The sequence below is a fragment of the Anopheles coluzzii genome, chromosome 3, assembly GCF_943734685.1.
Source record: "Anopheles coluzzii chromosome 3, AcolN3, whole genome shotgun sequence".
In the NCBI taxonomy this organism is placed as follows: domain Eukaryota; kingdom Metazoa; phylum Arthropoda; class Insecta; order Diptera; family Culicidae; genus Anopheles; species Anopheles coluzzii.
The window spans coordinates 28045037-28069345 of record NC_064671.1 but is presented as its reverse complement, the minus strand read 5'-3'; the positions used below and the strand labels follow the sequence as shown (position 1 = coordinate 28069345).

At 45.5% G+C, this 24309-nt stretch overlaps 2 protein-coding genes across 9 annotated transcripts in view; one reads left to right on the top strand and one right to left on the bottom strand.

Moving 5' to 3' along the window:
• The first annotated feature begins 226 nt into the window (after positions 1–226).
• On the top strand, positions 227–2998 carry LOC120960239 (mRNA-decapping enzyme 1B). Its single transcript, XM_040384316.2, has one exon. The coding sequence runs from the start codon at positions 834–836 to the stop codon at positions 2649–2651; it is 1818 nt and encodes a 605-aa protein (XP_040240250.2). The 5' UTR covers positions 227–833; the 3' UTR covers positions 2652–2998.
• A 1755-nt stretch (positions 2999–4753) lies between these two features.
• LOC120960238 (protein son of sevenless) overlaps positions 4754–24309 on the bottom strand; it is a 28796-nt gene continuing 9240 nt past the window's right edge. For 6 of the 8 annotated variants that reach the window (XM_049610446.1, XM_040384313.2, XM_049610449.1 and 3 more), the window contains exons 3-20: positions 20280–20399; positions 19194–19334; positions 18912–19076; positions 14953–15153; positions 14734–14863; positions 14542–14648; positions 14200–14426; positions 12841–14110; positions 12655–12750; positions 12117–12584; positions 11906–12022; positions 10999–11839; positions 10428–10785; positions 9784–10336; positions 9473–9691; positions 8910–9403; positions 8743–8825; positions 4754–8635 (exon numbers count right to left, since the gene is read on the bottom strand). In XM_049610446.1, the coding sequence (XP_049466403.1) occupies positions 8601–8635; positions 8743–8825; positions 8910–9403; positions 9473–9691; positions 9784–10336; positions 10428–10785; positions 10999–11839; positions 11906–12022; positions 12117–12584; positions 12655–12750; positions 12841–14110; positions 14200–14426; positions 14542–14648; positions 14734–14863; positions 14953–15153; positions 18912–19076; positions 19194–19334; positions 20280–20399 (5625 nt within the window). In that variant the 3' untranslated portion in view covers positions 4754–8600. The remainder of the gene's footprint in view (positions 8636–8742; positions 8826–8909; positions 9404–9472; positions 9692–9783; positions 10337–10427; positions 10786–10998; positions 11840–11905; positions 12023–12116; positions 12585–12654; positions 12751–12840; positions 14111–14199; positions 14427–14541; positions 14649–14733; positions 14864–14952; positions 15154–18911; positions 19077–19193; positions 19335–20279; positions 20400–24309) is intronic. The other 2 variants (XM_040384315.2, XM_040384314.2) reach the window with 2 other exon arrangements.

The following is a 24309-nucleotide window of genomic DNA, read 5'->3' as shown; positions in this document are numbered from 1 at the left end:
TCAATTTTGAATGCATTTTTCAACAGTTTCTGCCATGAATTTTCAAACGATAAAGTATTTCCGTTTTATTCGCAAACTTATTTGAACTATTTCTCTCATCGAATGTAATTCCTTTATGTTGAAATTGCGATTGAAAACGCGTTTGTCTTTATTTATATCAATTTGCCACCTAGGTTCAACCTTCGCTCGGTCGCGGCAGCTGTCAAACGCGAACCAGCTACCCCCCATCTCGCTCACTCTACCATTGACGTCGACAATGGACGCACTCCGTACGAGCGGGTGAGCGAAATAGGGAAGCGCCAGCTTGAGTTTGTGTGGAAAATCAAACGAACCAAGAGAACACGATCCGAAGCTGACAATACCCCATCAGCTACCTTTCGGTGCGCAAAGAACGCAGTGGCAGAAGCGAAAAAGAAAAGTCTCCAAACGCGGAAAAAAAGGTGCAGTGCAGTTGCAGTTTTGCTGCACTCCCGCCGTCAACCCGCACGCTTGCGTCCCCCCGTCTCGGCGGGGAAAAAAGGGCCGTGGGAACACGAAAATCTTCCGTCCAGTCGACACGGGAGCCACAGCAGCAGCAGCAGCAGCGGAACAAGTGTCCCTTCACAAACACACACACAGAAGCGCGCGGACGAGCGAGCGCACACAATCTGTCTCACACACACACCATTGATCCCTCTTGGTGTCACCGTCGTCTGCTCGTGTGACACGCGTTTGTTTGCTTTTGTTTGTGGCCGTGGCCGTGCGAAGGATTTTGGCGACACAAATCTTAACCTGCTCAACCTCCCCCAGCACACACACAAACACACAGCCAGCCACACACCAAGCGTTCCGGGATGGCAGATCAGACGGAGCTGCGGATGAATCTGGTGGCGATCAAGCGGGTCGACCCGTACGCAAAGGACATCGTCAACTCGTCCGCCCACGTCGCCCTGTACGTGTTCAACAATGCAGAGAACGAGTGGGAAAAGACAGACATCGAGGGGGCGCTGTTCATCTACAGCCGCTTCGCCGAACCGTACCACAGCATCTTCATCAACAATCGGCTCAACACGAACTCGCTGGTCGAGCCGATCCGCGGCCAGATCGAGCTGCAGTCGAAACCACCGTTTCTGCTGTACCGGAACGAGCGGTCCCGCATACGGGGCTTCTGGTTCTACAACAACACGGAGTGCGATCGCATCGGCGAGGTCATCCAGAAGCTGGTGACGGAGTGTGGCGATGGTGATGGTGGTGGTGGCGGTGGTGAATCAAGGCCACCGATGAATGGAGCAGACACGTCGGTGCCTGCTGGAATCTATCCTGGTGGTGGTGGTGGTGGCGTAACGAACGGCAGCGGCGGTGAAGGCGAAAGCACCAATGTGGACATTTTCACGATGCTCACGAAGGCGCAGGAAGATTTCCAGAACAATGCAGCCGTGCCGCCGAACGGTGGGGCGGTGCTGAACCATCACGCAGGGGTCATGATGGGCGCCCATCCTGGTCAGGGCATTGCGATTCCCCAGCAGCAGCAGCAGCAGCAGCAACAACAACAACAACATCCCCAACAGCAGCAGCAGCCAATCACGAACCAGAACGCGCCGCGCAGTGTGGTAAACTTTTTTGCCGCAGCGAAACAGCCGGCCGCCTCGGAGGTGCCACTGTTCAAGACGCTCGCCCCTGTCCATACGCTCGAGCAGATCGAGAAGCAGCACCGGGCCACCACACCGCAGAAAGAGACAACAACGGCGGCGGCGTCGGTTACGGCTACCGGCAAGGTAACGCCGGACGTGAGCGAGCTCGAGAGCAGCTTTAAGCGGATGGGCATTCCAATCGTCGGCGGTGGAAGCAACAACAACGGACCGCAGACACCGTCGGGCGGCATGCCGGAACTCGGCACCTCGCCGCTGGCAACCTTCATCAATGCGGCCAACCTGTCCGCAGCGATGCGTGGCTCCAACCATCATCATCAGCCGGTCGTACCGAAGACGAAGCTGATCGAAATCAGTGAGCTGGAATCGCGTCAAAATGCGCAACAGCAGCAGCAGCAGCCCCAGCAGACGCCACTCCACGAGCTGCTGAAGAAGTCGGACCAGATCGGGGGGACGGGGGGCAGCGGGGCCACGGTCGTAAAACCGGCCCTGATGCCACCGACCATGTTTAAGCCGACCGCGACGGCAGCCACGCCAGCGACGGAAGCGTTGAGCAGCCTGTTGCTCGGCCCACCGAGCACACCGAGCAGTACGAACTCTCCGGCCGGTGCCGGCAAGCAGCAGCAGCAGCAGCAGCAGGGCAACGGTACACCAGGCGGTCAGACGAAAGCAGCGGCGGGCAGTACTCCGCTCTCGTCCACCGGGAAGCAGCACCGGTCGTCAGCGGGCGGTAAGCAGCAGGCTAGCGGAACCACTCCACCGAAGGGAGCATTCACGACGGTCACATCGAACAGCAAGGCGTTGCTCGACTTCATGTCCGAAGCGAACAGCAACCTGAAGAACAACAACAACAGCAGTGGCGGCGGCAATGCTGCAACGGGCACGGCGGCGGGCGGTGTGGAACCGCTCACCCAGAACCAGCTCATCCAGGCGGTCTCCTACCTGATCAAGCACGATCCGGACTTTGTGCGGAAGCTGCACGAAGCGTACGTGAAATCGTTCACCGAAATGATATCCAACTAGAAGTAGAACTCTCGCGGCCAGGGTGAATGATGATGATGATGGGTGCGTGTAGGAAAAAGCTTTCGAGATTCGGCCTGAGTACCCCTGTTTGCCTCCTCCGCTCTCCCGCGTACTGCGTCTGTGTGTGTCTTTCCGCTGCTTATAGGCTCGCGCGTGTGTGTGTGCACGGGAGGAAGAAGAATGCTGTTAATATTATCCGATTCGTTCCAGCACGACGAAATCGGGTGTGTACGAATGTATGCTCGAACTCCTGTGTTGCCCTTTGGGAGACTGCTATATAGTTATTACATTGTTAAGGGTCCCCCGCAAAACGAAGCAAAAACGGATTACAAAAACAAGAGAAAGGAGAGAGAGAGAGAGAGAGAGAGAGAGAGAGAGAGAGAGAGAGAGATAGTGTGATAAAGACGAAATAAGTTAAAATTACATTACATTATCAACTATCTCCTGTCACAGCCCCCACATACTTCCCCTGTACTAATAACCGTTAGCGCATTTTTTTTTTAATTATAATGCCTTTTTTTTTTGTTTTCCTCTCATGAAAGGGAAAGCGTTCCAAAGTGCGTGTTTTAAATGTGTATAAGGTTGTGTTTTGCTGATGTGTGGGAAATGCGCGAAAAGCTTGCAAAGTGCGTCGTGTCGCGTCTTCGGACGTTTGATCTAATCTATCGTCTGTTTCGCACTGTATCACATTGTACAGCTAATGTTTTTGCTATCATTTTAGTCCGTCGATTGTGTTTTATGTTAGTAATAGAGAGAGAGAAAGAGAGCCGACGAATGTAGTGGCAGGCCTGGATTGGAAAACTGAATGAAGTTGGAAAGAAATGGCTATTACGAGATTACTGTACGTCTATAGGAGTCTATAGTAAGCAAATTAGTGGTTAGAGTAGTTTAAATTAGTGTTCTTTTTTTCTTCTTTTTGTTTTAGTGCAGTCGATTTTCGAAGGTTTCAGGTTTTAGGAGAGAACTTTTAGAGAGAACACACCCAGTATGATTTGCTTTACCGATTCGGGGTTTTTTGACACACTTGTCTCTCTCTTACGCTCTCTGCTTCTCTGGCACAATCTGATCACGCTGCTGTCTGTATCCATTTTCTCTGGCAGTGCATAAGCATAAGAGCAGCATGCAAAATCATCATCATTATTGAAAGACATAGGCCAAGAAGCTTTTTGTTCAAACAAACACGCGCGCCACGTTCGCGTTAGAGAAAGTTGGGAAATACACGCGGGTGCATGTAAAGAATTTCGATTTGAACGTGTTTTACATTCGCGCTGCAAATGTCTCGCTTGTGCAAGTCGATAAAAAAATCCCCTGTATACCAGAATAGAGAGACATGCAACACTTCCTGTCCCTACATCCCCCCCCCCCCCCCCGTCGTTTTGAGGTTTAGCATATGTACGGTAGACAAGAGAAGAGGATAGGAGGATCCCTCCCCCCATTGTAACGCGTTATACGTTAAACCCACAGACCCCCTCACTCACACAGTGTTGATGAACCAGTAGATAATGCTGTACTTTTCGATGTGTAATAATAATTATAATAATAACATGTAATAAGGCTTTGAAAAACACAAAAACGACCCAAAATTAATCTTTACAAAGCAGAACAAATATAGCAGGCCCCGTAAGTAGCGGAGCAGCACCCACATGCCGTCGGTGTGCAAACGTTAAATTTGAATTTCCCCTTAGAAGAAGAAAAAAAGGCTCAGCGCGAAAGAGAAAGAGAACATGAGAACACACATACAAAAAGGATAATGTGACCAGGATACGCTAAAAAGGACATACACACTTCATGGATAACAAAAAACAAACAAACAAACAAATAAATAAAGAGAAAAAAAACGCATTGCCAGCCAGACACCAGAAAACCGCAAAACAAAACAAACAACAGTGCACCTCTTACCTTATTTTTCACCTCATTTTGTCGCAGTGCCTACTTTCTTTCCGAAATGAAGCTCTCTTCTCTCGGGGACGAAGGTTTGTTTTTGGGTTTTCAGTTTTGTTCTGTTGTGTATGTGTGTGTGTGTGTTTTTTTTTATACATTATTTCAAACATTTAGGTTCCACTTTCTTTCATTCATTCACAGCTTGTTGTTTTCGTACTTCGTTCTGTTTTCGTACACCTTCTTTTCATCTTTCTCTTTTCTCTACCGTTCAACCATTATTATATATAAACTTTTCTTAGCAAATCCACTTTTCTCATTTTCTGGTTGTTTCTTTTTTTGTTGTTGTTGTTGTTGTTGCACTCTTTTCACTTAATCTCAACGAATTTCATTCTTTTCTCTTCTCCGTTGGTACTACATACATAATATGTTTGTTTACTCTCTCTCTCTCTCTATATATATATATATCTATATATAACTCTATCTCTTTTGTTCACGCGCTTCCCTCTATCTCTGGCCTATATTCACTTCACTCTGTTTTACACAGTTGTTACACACAGTTCTTGCAACTGCTTGGTTGGTTTTGTTTTACATAAAATCTTGTATATAGTACAACATGTTTGCGATAGGATTAGCGCTCATACGTATCGCACAACTACTACTTGCTAGCAGCCCCCATTACACTACACACGTTCCTTCTTGTTTACTTTCTTTTTCTTCCTCCCTCCCATCGTTCATGTTTTGCCCCAGTACTTCTACTATTACTACTGCTACTACTACTACTACTACTACTTTCTCTTTACACTAGATAAATCATTACTAATCATCCCCCTTAACACACTCGGCTTGCACACGGCTCCTCTTCGACTCTCCACCTTTCTACACACTCTTATATCTCGTTTTGCATTATTAACCTGTGATATCCTGCTGCTGCTACTCCTGCAACATCTTCCCTCTTCCGCCAATATATTTAACACACCTCCTGCTTTACTTTCATTTCATTTTCATCCCAAACCGTGTGTGGTGTGTGTGTGTAGCACTGTCTGTGTTGTACACTAACGCTTAAACAACTGCCAACTCGCACCTAAAACACGTGGCACGCTCTACCTACCCCTACACGCGCACAGAGTGGCTGATTTCGGGTGCAAACTTTCTCACACGTGGGGCCAAACGTTTAATTATTGTTTGTTTTACCTTCTCCGTTCCGTTCTAATCCTGTGCCCAACCCAACCCAACAACTCCTGCCAACAAACAAAAAACAGACCAAAGCGCGGCTGTGTGTGTGTGTGTGCACTTGAATGTTTCAATTAAGGGATATGATCATCCACTAACAACGTCGCACAGCGATTTCGGCCCGATCAAGGTCCACTTTCGCTTTGCGGTCCAAATTTAATTACATACCCCAAATGCTCCACTACTCCCCATTCGACAACACAAACTTGACAACATCGACCACTAACCACGGTTAAGACATGTTTCTGTTCATCATCTACTGGGTTTTTTTTGTGTTGGTTCCATTTCCAGTATGGAAATGGTATCCTTCGTGTACGTGTTTTGTGTGTGTGTGTGTGTGTGTGTGTGTGTGTGTGTGTGTGTTTCTGTATAATTATGCCAACATCGAAGGTTCTACAGCTTTCACAAAAAATGCGCCACAGAGTTTGGTTTCTTTAGTTTTCCACCTTCTTCCACACTTTCCACTCTCTGTGTTTTCTGTTTTGCATAGGTTGGTTATTATGCGTTTACTTGTTTGCCTTGTATAACATGCATACTCTTATGTACATAACACATTGATTTGTTACACAATATCTCCTGTTTGTTTAGGTGTTAGTAGGTGTGTGTGTGTGTCTCTCTCTGTCTGTTGCCCACTAATCATATCAGAGGCCGTTATCATCTCGCGTATGCTCCAGTCTACATTTTATAGTATTTTTTGTTTGCTTGTTTGCGTTTAGTCTGTTCGCATGCTTGTTGCGCAACTCAACCACCATGTGTTCCTCTCGACTTTTAATACTTGTTTCGTAGGATCAATAGTTGCGATCCCTTTTTTTTAAAGAAAAAAACAGGACGTTATGTGCATCCTTTATTTGTATACAAAAACAAAAAATGAATTGTGCATTCCATCCTTTTGCACACCAAAAACAGACACACACGTAAAACAAACGATTTCGGTCTTTTACATTGCTCTCTTCCTTTTTCTATTGTTGTTTAAAGTCAACTATCCGCCTATTTCAGTCGTCTGCGTTAGCGCACTAACAGAGAGACAGTTCAACCACCATCAATCACGATGAGACCGAGAATACAACAGGGAAGAATTAGCATTACCCGACCGACTACTAAAACAGGAGATATTTCCCTATACAGTAATACCAGTTCCGACCAGTTCCACTTACGCGGAATGCCAAGCGATAGTTGCACAGTCTAGTTAAGGAGCAAATGTCCTGCGTGCTTCTGTTCTTGCCACCACGCGGAGAAGATGCACGTGGATGGTGTGTGTGTGTGTGTGTGTATGTGTGAGTCAGTGAGTGAGTGTTGTGATGTTTTGTTTCGTTTCGACACATTTAGGTATTTGGGGTTTGTTTGTTCTTCTTCGTCTACTGCTTCCTATATTGATTTGGTTCGCTTGCGGTGTATTACTTACTTAACGTAGTAACATTTATTGTTTTTTTTTTGTTATGAGTGTTTGTTCTTTCTCCCACACTCTAATAGCTCGGTGAATGGTTCGATCCGTTCCGGTCGCACAAAAAGCATATTTACACACCACACAACCACTTGTGTTACGCTACTCCTTACTCCTGCTTCTAGGTACCCCTCTGTCTCTCTCTCTCTCTCTCTCTCTCTTTCTATATCCCGCTAGAATAGTGTGTTTGTTTGTTTGTTTTTTCTTCTTTTAATCATCCATATAAAACATCTACATTACACAACAATCAAATTATCTGCTCTATCTGTTCCAAAATGTGTTTATGTAGCTGTGTGTTTTTTTTCTTCAAATGGTTCTTTTTTTCCCTTTGTGCTATATAATGCATATCATCTTCATCTTATACGCTTACACTACAGCAACATTACACTGCTGCACGAGCGAGCTCAAAACGTGCGCACGAACGAACTAATGTTTGTTTTGTAATGTTTTGTTGTATTGTTTTTTTTTTTTTTTGCTGCATTCCAGCTATACAGTGCATCTTCGATTTACAATTTAAAAAAAAAAATGCCTACTATGTGATCCTCATCGAACAGACAGAGAGGTAACACGCCAAATGCGACAGCGCAAGTTTGCTTCAATTCAAATCATTCCATGCAGCTTCCTCTCGTCGTGGCACTTGAAATTGGAACTGAAAAATTATTAACCAACCATGTGCAAGTACTACCAACATGCATGTGATAGGTAAGGTGTTCAAATCTCTATCAACCCGCTAAACAACCCTGCCTCTACCTGTATCATGTGTTCTTTTGTCGCTCTCATGCGGCACTTTTTTGCGGCGTGCCAATTTCAAACGAATTAATACTTTTTTTCCCACCATTGCCACGCACAACACATCGTCGGCGCAAAGTGTAGTCACACATTAAAAACTCTTCCCTTTTTCTTAAGACAACATCAAACTAAAAGCTGCAGGAGGGGTACTCTTGACCGGGCAACAGCGGCAGCTGGAAGATTAAAAAAGGTCAAATTGAAACAGGAGAACAAAACAAAACGGAAACTTCTGGGGCGTAAGAAACTTCCGCTCTATGGCACACACATTCGTAAAATGCGAATCATTATGCATGTTCGTACGGATTGAGATGTTTTTGGCATCAACAAATAATACCAGTTCCACAACACCACCACCACCACCACTGGCCCGTCCCTTGTGTAAACTAAAGCGCGCAGAAGGCGCCCCGAGATGATCCCCTTTTTGTCAGCATTCCACTGCAACACTTTGTGTAAGCGTTATTCCTTCTCAATTCAATTGAAACAGCACAACAGCACAAAGTTGTTGTTGTTGTCACGTTTGTACCGTTTGTCCATTTGGGGTCCATTTGCACCGGTGCTGTAACGGGCTAGCGTATGAAGTAGCGCCCACCGCCGGGACTACCGTTGGGTCAGTTCGTGCTGGGATAGGGAAACATTGTACGATCTAAAACAAACAATAATGGAACAAAGACAACCGTTAATTTGAATTGTAGAGACACAATGTAAGCATACTTTCTACTCGAAAGCCGTCGAACACCGTGCAACACATACCTGAACTTATACTGTTCTGTTTCGGTTTGGGGGGTAGTTTTGGTGTCGTTTCGCCGGGCGAAAAGCGGGGCGAAATGTTTGTACTGAAAAGGCGAAAATGCAAATATTTCATTGAATCGTCCTAAAATCCATCCAAATACCAATCCGTGACTTTGACCGTGACTTACCTGGCCCTTCGGCAAAGTACATTCGGCTGCTGCGCCTGCCCCGAGATGGGTGAGTTCTGCACCGACTTGTTCTTCACCGCCGACGGGCTACTGCCGACGGACGCACCGCTGCTGCCGAGCGAACCGGAAACGCTGGGACCACCGCTGGAATTCATTGTCGATCCACTGCCACCGACCCCAACGCCCGGGACAACGTTCGCTCCACCGACACCACCACCACCTGCGCTGCTGCCAGCGATCGTCGACAGCCCGGACAGCGAGCTCGAAGTGGCAATGTTGGGAATGTTTTCCTTCGCCGCCCGATCCATCGCCGAGTTGCGCCGCATCATGATCGTGCTGGTATGGGGCAGCATTAGCAGCCGCTGCTCCATGCTGCTGCTGTTCTGGCTGCTGCTGCTTGCCGTCGTGCCGCCGACACTGTGCTGATTGTGCTGGTTCAAATTGTCCCGCGTTAGCGTCGACGAGGACGAGGACGAAGACGTCGATTCATCCTTCTGTTGCAGTGCGGAGTAGTCGGATATTAGTATAAATGTACGCAATCAAACAATCGCTCAAGCACTTACCGCATGGAATGAGGAATGGTTCCAGTTGGAGCTGTCCATTGGAAAGCTGCTGCTGCCGCCGGTACCGGCGACACCACCACCGCCGCACACACTCGGACTTTGCGTGTAGTTAAGTAGCAGCGTCGTGCCGGCCTGGCTGGCCACTCCGAACTGGTAGTGTGACGACTGTGTGTAAATCCTAGGCGGTAGTGGCGGCGGACTAACGTCTCTCGGTGGTAGCTGCGGAAACGAAAAACAAACAAATAAACAAACAAATCATTCCTCCCGTCCGTAACTTGCACCATGCTGCGGAGGTTTGCGCGATCCCTTACCGTCGGTGCGTCCGGCGCCTGCCGCATCTGCGACGACTGGGTCGAATCCATGGAAGATTCTTTTCGCTTAGCCCTAGGAGGTAGTGGAGGCGCCGGGGGTGGTAGCACATTGTGCGTATTTGGTACGTTGACGTGCGGTGAGATCGGTGTCGGACCAATGTCGGCATTGTTCGACAAGCTGCCGCCTGCGTCCACACCGCCCGCACACAGGTGACACGGATGGTGGCTGCTGGCGGAAGGTGACACGCTGCTGTTGTACTGGATCGAATTGGCCGCCGGCCCACCACCATCGCCCGCAGCCGCCGCATCGATGTGATGATGATGGGCGGCATGGTGATGGTGGTGCGGACAGACAGGTGGCAGAGCCGCTCCCGCGGTGGGATGATTATGCTGGAGCTGGATTTTCGGGCTGGAAGGATAGACGGGCGAATGCTCACAGGACGACGGTCGTCCGCTGGAATTGGTCGGCGGTGGAGGGGCGCCGCTCGCACTGCTGCCCGTGGGACCACCACCACCGCCCGGGATGGTGTAAGTAAAATCACAGTTTTGATTTCTGCAAAAAACAAAAACCGAAAGAACAATTTAGGAATGAACCCATGGAGGCCTGTCAGCCGTCAGGCCTGTAGGTGGTGCACGGAACTTACTTGATAGAATTGGATGCACTATGTCTAAAGTTACTGCTAGTACTGTTGGCGATGGATGTTCCTACCGCCGCCATGTTGGCCAGTATGGAGGAGCCGGCGATGCTACTGCCGCTGCCCGCGGTAGCTCCCGGACTTGCACTAGCTGCATGCTGCAGGGACGGTGGAGGTGGTGGTGGTGGATGCAATGGTTGTGGTTTGTCAGTGCGTGGACTGATTGCCGGTGGAATGTCGGGATGAGGGATCACCACCGCCGACCCTTGCTGCTGCTGCTGCTGCACCGTAGCATCGTTGTGCGACATTGAAACAATACTGGCCGCCGACGATGACGTCACTGAGCTGGCAGTACCGTAGCCGGATGCTGCAAACACGCGAAAGAAAAATAATTTTAAAAATGGTACTCAATGCCGCGAGCATGTGTCTGTATGTGTATGTGTATGTGTATGTGTATGTGTATGTGTATGTGTATGTGTATGTGTATGTGTATGTGTATGTGTATGTGTATGTGTATGTGTATGTGTATGTGTATGTGTATGTGTATGTGTATGTGTATGTGTATGTGTATGTGTGTTACCTTCGCTACTGGAACCACTGTACAGGCTGCCCCCGATCGAGTAGCTGGAGGCGCCGACGGCCATCCCGCCGGTACCGCCACCGGAAGTACCCGCCGCCGAGCAGGACGACGAGGACGGTAGGGTCGTCATCGAGGCGGACGGGTAGCGCGGGCTGGGCAGCAGCTTGCCGCCGTTGTAGCTGCCACCGCTGCTCTCCGACAGGCAGCCGCTGCCGGCCAGCAGCTGGTTCGTGTTGGTCAGTATAATACTGTCCGAGCGGCGCGGTATCTCCGGCGCCATCTGGCTGTCCCCGCCGGCCGTCGTCAGGTTCGCGATCGACTGCGAGAAGCTCGGATGGTAGTGATGCGGATGGTGATGGTGGTGGTGATGGTGATGCGGATGGTGATGCGGCAGGTACTGCTGCTGGTGTGGATGGTGGTGCGCACTGCCGTGATGTGAGTACTGTGACGAGCCGCTGCTACTGCCAGCGACAACCCCGCCACCTTGCTGCAGCTGCTGCTGCTGGCCGTGGTAGAAACCGGAGTGATGCTGCTGCTGCTGCTGCTGAAGCTGTTGCTGTAGGTGTTGCTGCTGCTGCTGGTAGTAGAGCGACGAAAGCGAGGACGTCCCGGACGAGGAGGAGTGAATGTTGACCGATGCGAAGATGGAGTAGTCGTGCACGGACGAGGAGGAGGAGGCCGGCGGCGACTGTTCGCCCGTGTCACTGTTCGCCAGCAGGGACGTCTTGCTGTACGGCAGCGTGCCAGGCAGCGTCATCGACGAGTTGGCGGAGCTGTTGTTGCGCCTCGACGACGGCTTAATGCCGGGCGACTTCAACGAAATGTCCGGCCATTTTTTGGGCTGCGGTTGAACATATGATTAGTGAGTGGCTCGGTTTGCTTGCGCTAACGGCGCCAGTATACTTACGAATTTCAACGGCTGGCGACAGTTTTTCGGCTCTATCCGTTTGCTCTCCTCGTACAGATAGTTCTGAATTTCCGTGATGCTCATTCCTTTAAAAGGATCTAAATTCTCTAGAAAATTCTGCAGCACGCACGGGACGAAAACAAAGCGAGTTAAAACATCGAATCATCAGGCCTACGAGAGAGACATGGCCCCCGCGCGTTCACGCACTTACCCTTATGCTAGGATCGACTTTTAAGCAGTACGGCTGATTCTGATATTGCTGTATTTCGCCCGTAATTTCGGCCACCCGCCTCCGCTTGGAGAAGTTGATCAGCTCCGTGTTGGGCAGAAAGTCCGGATTGCCCTCCTCGATGTGCAGTATGTTGGTGAGGTACATGCCGAAGAACGGCACGCACGGCGGATTGATCGAGCGCAGCTTCTCCTGGTACTTCTTGAAGTGCGAATTGTTCAGCTCGCGGCACTCGGCCAGCACCTGCTGGTGGCGCTTCGGGATGTCCTCCAGCGTCAGCTTGAGCCGATGGACGGCCGCCCCCTGGAAGGCGGACACGATCGACAGCACGCCGTTGAAGTTGTTCAAATCCTGCAGCACCATCATCACCTCGATCGCGCGGCTCGCCATCGCGACGCGCTCCTCGAAGTTTTCCGCCTCAATGATCGATTTCTCGATCCAGCGTGTAAACTGTGGAGGGGATGGATCAAACAATTAATCACAAATGTTCCACCCATACAAACCACAGTAGCACACTTACATTAGTAGTGTGATGCATTATTTTCAATAAATTAGGACTAGTTGTTTCTTTATCCTTCCCCGTCCACACCGAGCCAACCAGTTCGGAGGGTTTGACCTGCAAAGAGGAAATGACCAAGGTACGGCAGATTTAATAAAACACATTTTCCACTAGAACAGGCTCTGTACAACTTCCTTTCTCACTCACATTCTTGTACATTTCAAACTCCAGCAGAGTCAACTGTCGCGCCAGCTCGAGTGGATGCAGCATTAGCAGGTTGAACTCGTTCTCACCGTTCAGCGGCAGATGGTGCTCAATCGCCGGCGGACTGTGCCCGAACGCGAACGTTATTTGCCGGTGATTGTCTTCACTTTCGTTCTGCAAAAGAAAAAAAAAGGAAAATACAAAATCAATAAGAAACTGGCATAAACACCAGAAGCTCACTGTGCTTACCTTCCGCTGAACGATCTTCATCACCGAATCAACCCACTTGCGCATCGATTTGCCGCGCACCGTCTCCAGAAACCGTTCGAGCGACTCGAGCAGCTCGCCGTCCCGCTCAAAGTCGTAGAAATGATGATCGACCCAGTGCCGAAGCACGTTCAGCACGCGGAACTGTACCGGCTGCACGTACTCCTTCTTGTACCGCTTCCAGTCCTCCCGCTGCGAGTTCTTGTGGAACTTGTCCGTGTCGCCGGCCAGCTCCTTTTCCGCCGCCGGATCGTACACGACGGCCGGATCCGGTATGTCGAACCGCTCGACCAGCAGCTGGAGCAGCTCCTTCGGCGAGCAGAACGACCGGTACGTGGTCAGAAACGTGCGCACAAACATCGGATCGGCGTAGATGTGGTAGGTCAGCCGCTCGATCAGCTTGCACAGTGTCGCACCCTTGATCAGCGGCACACCCGTGCCCTCGCGCTCCTCCAGCACGATGTTCGACGGCCCGTCCGGCACGGCAAACTTGTACATGTCCGGGCTCGGCAGCCGGAGCGGGTGCTTCTTCTCGATGTCGAGCAGGATGCTGTCCAGTATGCGCTCCAGCATCGATTTCGTGTTCAGCATGATCAGGTCCGCCATCCAGTCGTTCTTGTGCTGGGCGTTCTTGGTGATAAGTACAACGCTCTGCTGCTCGCGGGGCGAAATCTCGAACGCGTGCTTCAGCTCGTCCGTGTCGGGCCGGTCGATGATCTCGACCTTGCGCATGAAGAACCGCTCCTTCTGCCGGTAGTCGTAGTTGTTGCCCGGCACTATCTGGCGCCGCGCCTTGCACAGCACCAGCAGCCCGTCGAACAGGAACACCTTCCGCTCGGTCTGCCGCTTGCCCGAGCTCAGCTTCGCGAGCGTATCCTCCCGGATGAACTCGTTGCAGCACTGGCCCACGTCCTTGTCCCAGTGCTCGACCGTGTTTTGCAGGTCGCGCGTTTTCTCGATCGCCGACTGCCGCCGGGCACGGCTGTTCACGCGCGTAAAGTATTCTCTGTCGGGGTGGGGGGGATGGAAAGAGCAGTTGCAACATTAATAAGCAATTCAATGCAATGCAAAAATAAGCGTGAAGAGATCACTCACTTCGGCAGGAGTGATGAAATGCTCTGCAGCTCGCACTGCAGCGGTTTCAGCAACCCTTGCACCTGCTCAAAGCTCTCTTTATCCTCCTGCGAGGGACTAAGCTGTAGTAAAACCTTAATGTAATCCAAATATAACTGCGCATGCCCGATGGGCCCTAATAGTAGTTTTGGTAGGTAAAATTTGACCGCCTCCTTGAAACCATGCCCGGCTGACATCAGTGAACTGGCCTGCGGTAGACAAAGAGAAGATAAAGCAGAGGTTTAGCGAAATGTTTCAGCCGATCGAAAGTCTTCCGAAAGCGATCGAGAGAGAGAGAGAGAGAAAGCTCGGATCGATAACTACTACCTCCGGTCGGGCTAACAAATTGGCTAGCGCTTCCTTCGCCGTCACCGATGTAATATCCTTTGCATACTTTGCATACACGTCGAATTCAGCCGCTTCTGCCAGTTCTACAAAGGAAAAGAAACACACACATAAAACCATTATTCTCAGTCAAAACGAAGCATCATTGAGGCTAGCATCCGACTAGCTTACCTTCAAAACAGCTACCAATACACGGTGGCGTTTGCTCCTGGGACATTTCTATCACATCTTCGAGCGATCCCAGCAACGTCACCGACACTTCGTAAATGTCTATTATGTTGGAAAATATTAAATCCAGCTCCTGTGAAATGTACAACAAAACAGTTTACCCAATTGCTCTTTCTTGGAGCCCTCCGCGGTGGGAGAAAAAAAAACCGACCATCCACTTACTTTTGGATCCTTAACTATCTTAACTAACTCCTCCCGGAATACTCGGATGATCATGTGCAGATCCCGTTGATACTGTTTCTCGTCGTGGATCAGTTCCTTTACGACCTCCTCGTAGCTGAGGCTGGCGCGGGGCGTCGGTGGAAGCGGACTCGGTGCCATCGAGTTGGAGCTTTCGCCCTGATAGAACATGTCCATCAGTACCTGGTGCGATCGATCGAGGGAGGAAAGAAGCAGAACGGACAAACGGTCAATAAAACGGCCACGAACGCAATGCACCAAACCAACAACAAAACGTCCATCGCAATGGAAGCAAGCATACGGTGGGTGGTGAAATGATATGATCGGGGTGGAAGGATGGGTGGGCTTTTTTTAAATACACTATCACTGACTAATTATACACGATGGCAACAAAACGATCATTTGCACAATTGATGACTTTTTTTTTTGAGGGAGCAAGGATGTACATATCAATTTAAGGTAATGAATTTAGAATTTAAAACCGATTTCAGGCAAACACGACCAATCTAATCTACAATAGCGAATGTCTTTTTTTTCCTTTCTTGCAGATGATCATGATCGTCAAAATGATATACACTGTGGGAAAGAACATGGAAAAGGTATAAAAATCCTAAATAAAAAAAAAACAAAACACACACTTGTTAAAAAAATAGATCAATTTCAGAACGTAAAGCATGCTTTATAAATTTACATTTAACACAAGCAGCGTATCTAAATGTGATTCGTGGCACAATAAAGTAGAAATGAAATACTCTGGCTGTTTTTAAAGCAGAATAATGCACTAAGATTTCATAAATTAAACCAAACTAACGTAAAGTGAACAAACAAGAACAAAACTAAAATGCATAGCCAGTCCCAACGTAGTGGTGTGAAAACATGATTATGTAGCATGTTTAACATAGCGCCATATCTGCGTAGTGTAGAGGGATTTAACTGACTGTTGTTTTTTTTTCAACTCCCTGCTGAATTGGTTGGTACATAGATGGACAAACATTTAAACCAAAGATGGAAAAGGATACATCCAAGGGTCTGCTGCTGTTACGAACACATTCGATAGAAGAAATGTATGTAAATTGCAAAGAACTTAACAAGAATTTGAAAATAGCTACTTACACTAGGTACACAAAAAAATAAAGGTAGACACTACGTACATACAAATGTTTTGAAGTTTAAAATAAAAGGGTAACTTTTCAACGCAGCATATTATTGGCAATTCAAAGGTAATCTAACTGTTGCATTAGTATAAGATAACTGAAAATGCATTTATTATATTTATTATAACGATTAGATTAATCTCACTGCTACTGATCATTTCCATTCAGAATCTTAAAAGATAAGCTAAAATTCTAATTTAAAGTATCAACTCAACGGGATCGAATTGATATCAACCATATTAAATGTTGCCCACGCATTCATCTGGCAGAAAGAAGTGGAGAATAATAATCTTTTCAATAGCTACTTCCGCATCGACACTACTATTACTACTAATACTACTACTTCTACTGTAAAAGATACGCAAACACATGGAAGAAATAGAAAGGCTTCAACGGTAACAAAAAGGGATCAAATAAAATCGTGATGCATGACGACTCATTTACTTTGAACGAACTCACAAATATGAGAGGTTAAAAAACTGTTCAGAAGATCCCGGATCCAGATCTCTGAATTGACTAATTTCTTAATACCTATGTACAACACAAACAAAACAAATGCAATAAAAACACTTTAGCCCTTCTGAGAACAATTTGAAAGGAAGGAATGGAAGGATGAGATTACACATCGTAACACTGTTTAATTAGTTGAATTACATTCAACTAAACGAGCCAGAGAAATAGAGAGAGAGAGAGCAGTATATATGTAGCAATATACTTGTTTATAATATCGTGATATGGGATGGTTGGGAAGTGGGTCGTAAAATAATGTAAATACTTAATTATGAATTGGACAATCTACGTACCACCTTTTTGTTTTGTATTGTTTTGATTGGATTTTGAGTTTTGAATTGTGAACGGAACGCCGAACCGATTCAAGCCGGTTCCGGAAGAATTATTTTAGCGCGTTTTTTTTTTGTTTGTAATCAGTTATTGTTGTGCAGTTTGTTTGTTTTTTTTTTTTCAACATTGCAGATTTGTTTAGCAAAGATTTGAATGCATATTTAGTTTAGTTTTTTGTTTGTTTGTTGGGACAGCATGAAAAAAAACGTAAAATAACATTGTTTCACATATAGTAAACTTAGAACAGACAGTTTGAGAGGTGTAAGGAGTAATACGAATTTAGCTTGAAAAGTGAAATAAACGAAAAATGTTTTTTTTTTATAAATAGGAGGAATTTCTACATCAACTAAATAAACCAATATTACTGAAACGGAAACTAATATCCAGCCACATTTTACAGGATCTTCATAAGACAAACTTAACTAATCGTTTTTAACAAATTAAAGACAAAGAAATCAACAAGAAATTAACTGTAGAGAGATAAAAACAAATCGGTTTGATAAGCCCAAAAGTGGAATGGAATCAAAAAGCAAACCAATAAATAAAGAAAAAGTGTTTGGTGTTGTGTTTAAACACAAAATAGAAATACGAAAAACTTTCATTATTGCACACAAAACCGAAGGAGAATATATACCGCAACACTAAACAAAAAACAACATCTGTTTTCCAATTGTTTGTCTTTTGGAGAAATCTTCTCACGATCATCTGCTACTCTATAATAAAGTTAATCACGAAAAAAAAAACAAAAAATTCTCTATCGTCGTAATATAACGCCGCATGAGTTTACAATTGATGATGGCAGTTAAAAATAAACAAAAGGTACAATAATCACTCCGCTGTTAGCAGAACCTCTACCATTTGTCATTGAAGCAACGTGCAGTTGTAACTCGTACTACTCTATAGTTTGCTAAACGACAATACCAACAGACAAAGTGTTTGCACGCCACCATCGCAAGCTTTGTAAGAAAACACATTGTTTACCATAAACAATGTGTGGTACGATGAAAGCATTTACTAATTACTTTTCATCCTCCCGCTAAAGTTAAAACAAAGCTCAAAGAACAGAGAATAACAATGCTTCAATCAGTTACAAGTAGACGTGATGATCTGTTCGATTATTCTATGCAGCAGCAAACTTTACAAAGTGAAGATCTAAAAAAAAAGTACACCACATCCTTTCCTCATCCCGTCTTGCAACGGGCTTTATGTACATATGTAAAGCAAAGCCAATCGATAAATAAACAAACACAACAGACTAGTTGAATGACGAGAAATGTATGCATGAGAGAGCTTGGATGGTGTTTTGGGGGTTAGATAGCTTTTTTCTGCAATTACACTCATACGGCATCGTTATGTGAGTACGTGTGTAAGTGTGTCTTGTATGTGTGTGTTAGTGTTTAAAAAATCGTCAAACAAAAACATTATGCCAGCAAAATATAGTACAAATAGAAAAACAATTCAATAGAAACTTCAAAGTTTACAAGAATTGATATTTTAAAAAGAAGATAAAATTTCATAGTTATAGCTAACTTTGTAAAGCTTGTTTTAAAGATATATTAAACAAAAAACAAAACAGATAATGTTATTAAGAAAAAAAAGGAAACACGCCAGCAAGATAAAGTAAAAGTAAAGAAATGAAAGCAAATAAACAACAACAAAAAAAACAAATAACATTAGATAAAGAGTAACTTGAAAGTAGAAGTAAAAAACAAATGTTTAAGATATGAAAGAAACAAAGGAAAAAGCAAACAACACTAAGCACACCATAGAAAACTAAAAGTGATAGAAAGAGAGATAGAGAGAATAGAAGTAGAGGTAGAGGTAGATAGTAGGAGATATCGATAGAATTAGAAAGAAAAAGACAGACAAGAGAGAGAGAGAGAGACAGAAAGGCGTGATAGCAAAAGTGGAAGAGATAGGGGACGACAAAGAAGCATTCGGCCCAACCTTGTCAGCGCACATGGCGACCTCGATGTCCTCGCGGGTAATTTCGATGTGGCGTATGTTCTTCACATAGTACCCGGCCAGCTTCAGGATGTCGGCGGATATGTACTCGAGCACGGCCACCAGAAACAGCGATACGGAACTGTCGATTTTGTACTGCAGCACCTCCTGAAGCAGACGGGGGCAAAGCGATAAGAAGAAGAAGAAGAAGAAGCAAAAGTTTAGAATCCAACATGTTGCTGCATCCCTTTATCCATCCCCCCCTCTGAACCCGCTTTTACAAACCTTCTGCAGTAGCGTATGCACACGATCAACTGGTAGCACCGGTTTCTTCTTTTTCGACTTGTCTATCGTTTCGCGTGCCTCCCCCAGTGCCCACCTATCGATCGGGGTCGGAAAGGTACGGATGATACGATCCTCCACGTCCTGGAAACGGTGGAATGGAATAGGGATGAGAATCAAAATCAATAAAACACAAAGAAGAACAACTATTGCACACCGCAGGCTACACATTTCCACCGAGAGATGATGGCCACACGACCGGGTTACAGGTGGTCGGTTCGAGCGCTTCCGTTCCCCAGCCGTGTGTCGTTACAAACGAATAGGACATATATGTGAGAGGGGTGGGGGGAGGGACTCCTCTTGAGGGCAGCAAACTGAGGCACTGAAAACAAAAGCAACTAAAAGCGAGCCTCCCGGAGGATAGCAGGATATGTGTGTTTCGCCATTCTTGCCGGTGTGCAAACCCGGTAAAACACTGCTATCGTGTTGTTGTTATCCCTTCAAAACTGACCCATTAGACGTTAGGGGTGTATGTATGTAGGTGTATGTACGATGCTCATTCTTCCAGAACCCGGTGATGCCTTCCGGGAAGGAAACCAAGAGGCGTTGAAGTTTTGCCTCTTTCACAGCCACAGAATGTAGCAGCAGCGGTAGGAAATGTCAATTAGGACACAAATCTAGAAGCAACCGAGATGATGACAGTGTTCCTCCTGTCCTCCCTTTTTTCTACTGCCGGCTGCTGGCAAAACACAAACCGACACCTTGCAAACAATTCCTCTTTAAATGTCAATTTTACTGTTGCACAATACTGCCTCCAACCGAGGCGCACACACACACAAGGGAAGGAACCGGAGGTCATCAAACACGACACCCTGTTGCATCATATGCATAGCAAAAAGAAAAGAAGAAAAAAACATCAACCGCTACTGGCGGATCCCGCGGCGCCGGATTCCCATCTCACATGATGCGCGTAACAAAACAATCACAGCAGCTGGAAAACGGAAGCTGCCACACTGCTGCTGATGCCCGGTGGAAAAGCTCGCTCGCTCGTTCGCTCTCTGGCGGTCGGTCGGTGGTACTCGTACTTACCATTACCGTGTGCGGCGGTGGCTTCGCACACAGTGTCGCTAACAATCGCAGGCACAGGCTCTCGACGTACAGCAACGCATCCTCCCGGGCCTGCAGCGAAGGATGCACCTGCTCGAGCACCTACGTGAAGAAAAATGGGTGGAAAATTAGCAAAAACGAAACGAATTAGAAGAGATGCAAGGGAAACGTAGAAACGCAAGAAGAAGGATAAATGTTGCTTTTATGTAACGTGTGTTTTGTACACTTGTTCAATTGTTTTGTCAATTGAAGTCTGTCTGTCTGACCTACAGCACTCATTTCAAAAGAGTTTAAAGTTGCGCCTAATTTGGTGTGTATTTTTAGCTTATTTTTTTCTTTTATTGATCACCAAACTTATGGAAAAAATCTGAGTTTTAACATTATTTGTATATTTTGTAAAACGTCAATTTGAGTTAACTAGTTAATTTGGCCCGGTTACAGGGTTATACAATATAATTGTGAGGTTATCAGGATGCGCGCACAAATAAATTCCAGGAACTTTGACGTAATCTGTACTGGAACTGAATCAGATGCTAGGTCCTAGAGTTGGTTTTAAACCTACAAAGGGCCAGCGCCAACTCCTACATCTTAACAACATGCTCTTCGTGAGTTCAATCCTAGAATGAATCCAGTCGCCCTTAGCAAGGAGTGACTATCCGGCTGCTTGGTACTGAATAAAGTATGGAAAGCCTGTATAGACCAGTATGTTCGTGCTACTCGAACGACAAATTGAAGATTGTCCATCTCAGTCTTAGGCCCCGTTTTTTCCTGTATGCTTATTTGTAGCAGGAACATTTAGGAAAAGTGTCCATGATTTAAGTCATAAAAGCCATGATTTATGAACTAAAAAGTGCTCAGTTGTTTGGACCATATTTTGAAAATCATTTTGTACACGTCGTAGAGGATACGTTTTAGCTATTTTCCTGTAAAATTTAGGCCTATATCTGGAAATATCCACAATCCTATGTGGTGTGAATATTGGTGCGTAGTTTGGAGCCCTTCGATTGCTCGACTTGAGGCGATTCAACGAAAGCTCACGCGATATGCCCTACACCTACTCATCTGGCAGGATCGCAATAATCTTCCTCCGTATGCTGCGCGATGGAGCCTCTCTCGGTTAGGAGACGCAATGCACAGTGATCTTTTTGCGTTGGACTGCTAAATGGCTCTATCGACTCACCGCCTTTATTGCATCGCATCGATATCCACCATCCCGACCACCTCGGTCTAAAGAGACTCTATTCCTCAATAAAGAGATATTCCTCAATATACTTCTTCTGTTTTGGCGCAATGTCCTACGCGGACAAGCCGGCTTATTTAGGCGTTCGAGATTTAATTCATTACCACGCAGCCGGAAAGTCAATTCTTGCAACCGAGGGTACATACAGGGTTTTCCAATTGAGTTTAGACTAGCAGCATACTTTTTTTGAATAGTCGCAATAGATTCTTGACTAGCATCCTCTATTTTTGATTACGAGCAGTGGGTTATTGACTAGGAGCAATTGATTTCAGCAGACCGGTTGCTGGCGCGGAGTGTCCAGATTGTTTTTAGAGGTTATCGGTAGGAAATCCAAAGCAAACTCGGTAATTTTCAGTAAAAACAATTTTTTATTCACTCATAAATTTTATTAAATTCCAATTTTATGGTTGAACGGTCAATACTTAGAAAAATATTTGATTTTTGGTTAGAAAAACTGAGTTTTAGTGTGTTCAATTGTAAACCGATATTCGATCGAAAATCGATAGAACTACATTTGGTCACTCTGAAAAACTTACCTAATCTAGCTTTTGGTTAGGTTATGCCTGTGGGTTAACTACTGTATTCAATTCAGCCGTTAAGTGCTTTTGTGTTGTATTGTGCATTCATAAAATCAAAACAATAGCACCAAAAACCTATCAGATAAAATATATCTTATTTTGTGGATGATATATAGCAGTAAAACAAACGCTTTTAGCTAATGAGCGGATGATATTAAATATTATCCACAGATTATTATTCAAGTCGATCTGTCACACCGGGTATTATAAACACGACGCTCTTAGGCTGTCATGCAGGGACCTGCTGAAATCAATTGCTCCTAGTCAATAATCCACTGCTCGTAATCAAAAATAGAGGATGCTAGTCAAGAATCTATTGCGACTATTCAAAAAAAGTATGCGGCTAGTCTAAACTCAATTGGAAAACCCTGTACTATGCTTGAACCCATGACGGACGGGCATGTTATTGAATCGTTCGAGTTTACGGCTGTACCACAGGCCGGCCGCCCCAATATACGCTATACGCAATATACGCGATTTTCAAAAATTTACAGTTTTTTTAGCAAATTGTACTAATTTGGCACATCTATTGTCAAATGCTAAATAAATTCCCTTTTGGTTGAATAAAAAAACCCGCTTTAAAAAGAAAAAAAATATAATATTCAGTTGAAATCAGATCAATTAACTAATTTAGTAGCTAAACCTACCACAGCAGCAAGCAAAAATATATGAAATTTAACTGTCATTTGACAGCCTTGAAAGTTACGCTTATAATCGAAATAACGCTGCTGCATCCGGTCCGCATGAATAGCGTATATCGGGGAATACCTGTGTTTCCAAATTTTGTCATCTAAATAATTAATTATGTCGCCTAAATTGACTAAAATTTGGAGCACACAATTTCAGAAATAAGGGCTAAACTTGGTCAAGAAAGCTATTACAGTCCAAAATTGATGCTTTAGAGCCAAACATTGATTTACGGTGCCCACGAGGCAAAAACTGAAGAATTATTTTAAATATAAAATATTTATTAAAAAATAGCTTTTCCACACTAAAAGAAAGATTATTCAAATCTATTCCAACAATTTAGATGGCACAGCACATTGAAAGAATGTATTAAATGCATTCCCTAGTGATTCCCCGTGGAGCATTATTTTTACACCGTGATCAAAGCGGGGTTATCACAAGGGAATGCATTTAATTTCTTATTTTAGTATGTTTCACAGTCTAAATAGTTGAGGAATTGAATTTACTTACTATTGGAGTACAATAAATCATATTATGATGAATATTGAACAAAATATATAAGAAAACTTCAACATTTAACGTACAATGTCACTGGAGCTATAACGCGGGCTTTAGAGGTAAAATTTAACGTCACGCACTGTAAAAGTCCACCTCCCTTCCCCTTTTTGAGCAAATCTGATTCTGCAACTGTCTTCCATTCGGTACCGTTTTGTCTTGTTATCATTTCGAGCTCGATATCGATTGCAAATTAACGTGCCAATTCTTGGCATCTAACAAAAGTGACAACAACAAAAAAAATACCCTGCACCAATCCCACAATCGGTATCGATCGGTATCCGAGACGACTATCAGCAGTGCCAGCAGGTTCGGTGTGTCTCATACATCACAATATCACCCCCTTTCCCCTTTCACAACACAAAAACACACACATACCGGGTGGGAAACGCGGAAAACAATAAAAAAAACCCTTTTCGTCACACACGGCTTGATAAGCCACACCACTGCTTAACGCGCCCGCTCACACAGCACCTTCACCCATTGGCTAACCCCTCCGTAACACCGCCTAGAACCATGTGGCGATAAACACAAAATATTGCTTCACTTTCGCACAGAGATATGTGTTTTGCAATCCCGCCGCCCGTGCACCGCGTGTGTGACGAATAGCGAACGAAACACACACACACAATGGACGCAAAAAAAACCAAACACAACCTGCACGAAGAGCACTGACTCAACACAACAATCGTATGTTGTCAGAATTGTCCATGAGTCACAGGAGCGAGATGTGTTTGTTTAAAAAACAATTGATTGATCTACGGGCGACGGTGGGTCATAAGGCGTCTCCATCGAGTCGCAGAGCGAGACAGAGAGAGATGCGATTTAGTAGCACTTGGAATAATAATGATTCATTTTTAGCTTGCATCACTACCAAAGCCAAAGCAAAAGCTGATGCTAATGAGTCAATCAGAAAACATTGTTTAATTTTTAATTTATTTGGCAAATTAGC